The sequence below is a fragment of the Antrostomus carolinensis genome, unplaced genomic scaffold, assembly GCF_000700745.2.
Source record: "Antrostomus carolinensis isolate BGI_N321 unplaced genomic scaffold, ASM70074v2 scaffold46621, whole genome shotgun sequence".
In the NCBI taxonomy this organism is placed as follows: Eukaryota; Metazoa; Chordata; class Aves; order Caprimulgiformes; family Caprimulgidae; genus Antrostomus; species Antrostomus carolinensis.
This window is the reverse complement of record NW_010297153.1, coordinates 1-4,251: the sequence shown is the minus strand read 5'-3', so window position 1 is coordinate 4,251 and position 4,251 is coordinate 1. Positions and strand designations below refer to the sequence as shown.

At 37.9% G+C, this 4,251-nt stretch overlaps 1 protein-coding gene across 1 annotated transcript; it reads right to left on the bottom strand.

Moving 5' to 3' along the window:
- Positions 1-2,424: 2,424 nt before the first annotated feature.
- PXYLP1 (2-phosphoxylose phosphatase 1) lies at positions 2,425-3,356 on the bottom strand (the record flags this gene model as incomplete). Its single annotated transcript, XM_010178485.1, has 1 exon — positions 2,425-3,356. A coding segment is annotated over one exon (932 nt), but the record flags the coding sequence as incomplete, so codon positions are not given.
- Between the last annotated feature and the right edge of the window lie 895 nt (positions 3,357-4,251).

Here is a 4,251-nt window from a genome sequence, read left to right as displayed (position 1 = left end):
TAGAATTTGATGTTTCTGCATCTGTCTCACTTTCTTCTTGATGCATAACTGTATAGAATAACACATTTCCTGGCATCCAACTTGACTGATTCACCTAGGGGGATAAACCCCAAGGTCTACTTGAGGCTTCAGGTAGAATGCTTAGTAGTTGACCAGCAACCAAAAGTCCATAAAATCAGTGCATTTTTGCTGCTCTACAAAAAAGTTAAGCTAGAAGTTTGGAAAACAGCTGCAATATCCGTTAATATCTAGGATCTCAATGTTTCTTTGAGCCCAACAAATGAGAAATCCATCCAAATTCTCATGTTCTCCAATTCATGGCTGAATCATCTCAAAACCCCTATGACAAAGGGGATCTTTCTGCACAAGGAAATCAAAACAAAACACTTCTATGGTCAGTCTTCAGAAGAAGATGAAAGGTTAGATGCTATTCTAGCACAGGCTTTTGAAGACACCAAGACTGGCAGTTGCAGAAGCTGTTAAGGGTTCAAAGTTTTTATATAACACAGTTGAAACACCAATGATGTGCCCATGGTAATATTTTCTGCACGTCAGCATCATTCCTGCAAATGGTCAAACAGCATCAAAGCTCCAAGAAATAACACCCTGAAGAATTGTGGCTGCCTTTTGCAGACAGTTTAACAGCTCTTGGGAGTATTCAGCGCTTATGTTGGACAAATGGTCCAGTTCATATAATTTATACAAAGCAAGCTCAACTTTCAGATTCTCTCTTCCTGTTTGCCCTCCAGCACACAAACATGTATGATGACTCACAGAGCTAGCCTCTTAGAAAGAAAATGTTTCCAGAAGTTACACATTCTAATGTGGTACTAAAGCAGCAAATTTTCTATCATTATTTCTGTTTCAGTGTTCATGAAATGTTTACCTGCTCGTTCTCAGACTGGGAATCAGAACACATTCAGTGCAGAAGTTACTAATGCAATACACACTTATCTTGTTACTGCAAACAGCTAAGGAAGACAGAATAAGTGTTACACACAAGTAGACAAAGAGTCTCCAAAATTTTATTTAAAGAAACATGTTCAAATGCAGCATTGAAAACAGAGAAAGTGGAATGCAACTAGTCAGAGAACTTATGCTGAGTTGTTTCCTTTGATAAACTAGCACCATTGAATCACAAATCACAGACTAAATTATTTCTAGAGGTGTAAAAAAACCTCCACCATTATAAAATTTCTATGAATTCTATTAAAAATTGGTTCTCAATTTACTACTCCTAAAGAGATGAAAACAGTTTGAAGCACAAGTTTTCATATCTAATCATTGTTCAAGTTACCCATAAAAGACAGTTTCTTCTTAAGTCTAAACATCCTGATCAAGTGGAAATAGTCTAAAAGTCAGCTTCACAAGTCTTTACAAACTAAACAAATAAGAAAGATCTACTGTTATAAATATCACACAGTACAATATGTACAAGTCTGATCTTACAAAATAAGAGCTTCCTAGTCCATAAAAATATGACTCAACTACAAAATTTTCTTAGTGTTTAGTCACACTGTCTCAAGCAGTCACTATATCAAATTCCTAAAACACTGATTTGTTCCATAGCACAGCAGCTTGAACATGTTTACAATGGGAAAAAGCCCAACACTTCACCATAAAACTGATTTCTAATCCTAATTTCCCACTCAGGTTTAGTGGTAGTGTTAGCATTTGCTATCTATTTTAATGTCACAAGATTTTTACGTATTTCTAGACTGTGTCTGAACTATTCAAAGTGCTGAAAGTGCGATCAAAGAATGGAGTTTCGTATCCATTTTCCAGTACACCATTCTCTGGCACTGGCAACAATAGCCATGTATTTATATGTCTGTGAGATCAAAAAGGCACATGCTCATTTGTACATGCTCAGGTAAGCATGCACAGACATGCACATGCGTTCTGCTTTAAAGACCTGCCCCTAAATATTAAAATGCTTCTTTTTCAGTAGGGAGCTTCAAGAATTCCTTACAAATGGTTTAATGCAGATGCCTGGAATTCATAAATACCTTGATACAAACTGCTTAAAACAATGGTGAGATGGTGCGGAAAAAAATGGGTTTGGTTTTAAACTTATGGTATCCAAGTATTGCTCTGGAATACAGAGAAACAAAGTCTATGCCCTCTCACTTTATCAAGTGATGCCTAGGTTACAGTAGTCCATGTGATTTATCATTTCATTAGAGTTAGCACAGCATATGTGAGCATACACATATACATAACGCTCCCTCAGTATTTGTTCTTCTACTGGAGACCATCTGCAGTGTGAATGAAAATAAAACTATTTGAAGAATGTTTCAAGCAATATCCGTTTGTACTTGCACGTACAAGTACAAGAAATAACAAAGCTGAACTGCACCTCAACCAGAATACAGATTTTCACTGATACACAAGTTAACATTGCTTCCTTTTCACTTTCCTTCTCTACAGTGGTCTTCTATGACATGCATCATGGTAACTAGTGCTGTTAAAAACTAAGAACATATCCCTCTTGACAAAGTTGACGAATTTTTCTAGTGGGCACATTGGCTTGCTGGAACGTTTATAATAATCCTTACAAAATGAGGTCTGGAATGTGACATCAGCGCCATTATACAGGATGCGGATAAAGTGTTCTTTGGGTCTCTTCCCATCCTGCCACAGCTCAAAAACTAATCTGGCAGCAAATCTAGGAAATCTGGCCTCTGTAATGCCCAAGGCACTAAGAACAGGTGACAACGTGACATCATGTGCAGAGTAAAGAACAAATATTTCTTCTTTCTTGCCTTCTGCAATACGCTGCAGCCGATTAATAGTCTGGTTGAGGAGAGGATGAGTAGCCAATAGTGAATACAAGAAATAAAGTTTCTTTTCCTGTCTTTCTCTCTCATCCTCCAACTGATGTCTTTTGATTACTTTGAAGTGCTCCATACCAATGCAGCCAGTTTTGGTACACGGAAAACTGACATTGTGGCAAAAATAGCACAAGAGAGAATCTATTGGGTTAGAAGCTCTCAACTGCCTGGTGGGAATGCCAACAAGCTTTGCCATATCCACATATATTTTCTCCAAATCATTGTTTTTCACTCGTAAACTGTACTGTCTGCGCTGTTCCTCTTCTAGGTAGTGGTTCCGCATAGGACAGTCGCAGCTTCCAGAGCAAAAAATGGTGCTCCACTGTTGCCTCATATTAATTTTCTTCCAGTCAAAGTCTGGCAAAAAAGCATAGAGCAGTGCCAAGGCACTCTGCAGTGTTCGACTTTTTCCTGTTGTCTCCAAATAGAGCTGTTTTGCTGTCCAGTCACTCAGAAGCAGTTTATGCTTGTTTATATAAATTTCTCGTAATAGTTGTCCATTTCGCAAGTGTTGTACAACCCCTGAAAGATAATTATTTTAAGAAATTGCAACACATTATTAAAATCTTCTTAGTTTGGGAGACAAAAAAAAAATAGAGCTAACAGTCTTATCGATAAATGAAAGATTAGTTAAAAGGTTATGAACTTCAAAACTGAAATTCACCTATGCTGACTATTAGAAAAATTGCATGAAATATGAGATACCTGCTGTTCTTCAGTATCTCTCATTCTAGGAGCTAAACTGAGATATACACAGAAAAAGCTGGTTCCATAAAATTTGTTTTAAGCCTTAATGATTTAATATTTATTCTTTGGCCTAGAGAGACAGACTGAATGAGTCCAACATGACTATAAAAGTAGGATGGTTATGAAGATGGGTCCAGACTGCACCTGAGTCAAGTTTTCAGTCAGTGAGTGCTATGCTCCCTGCAAATTTATATGACATCCAGTAAAACCAACAGTAGTCAGGAAATAAATACTCAGAATGTAAAGTAATGTGTAAACTCACAAAACAGAGTGGTGAGGTGTGGCAATTGCATCAAACTTCCTTCTCTTCTGAGGAAGAACTCAACCTGCTTAATAATTCTTACACTAATGCTCTGCCTTTATCCAGCTGGAAAGGAAGGAGGTGTGCATCCTTCTCACACACCAAAACCTCCTTGCTAATGTTATCCTCCCACAGCAGCAAAGCAACAGGCATGAACTTTTTATGTACAAGAACATCTATGTAACTTGCTACAGGCAACAGCAGTCCCCAATAGTAACTCAGTTACAAGCTGTGTGCAATGATGAACCCAGTTTCAATCACAAAGCGCTGTGTTTGGAGGAGTTCCTTGGTAACCTGACTAGATTTCTCCTGATGGGGCAGGAGATTTCTCTCAATGAGGCAGAGTCTAATTGGAGACCTGTATCTAGT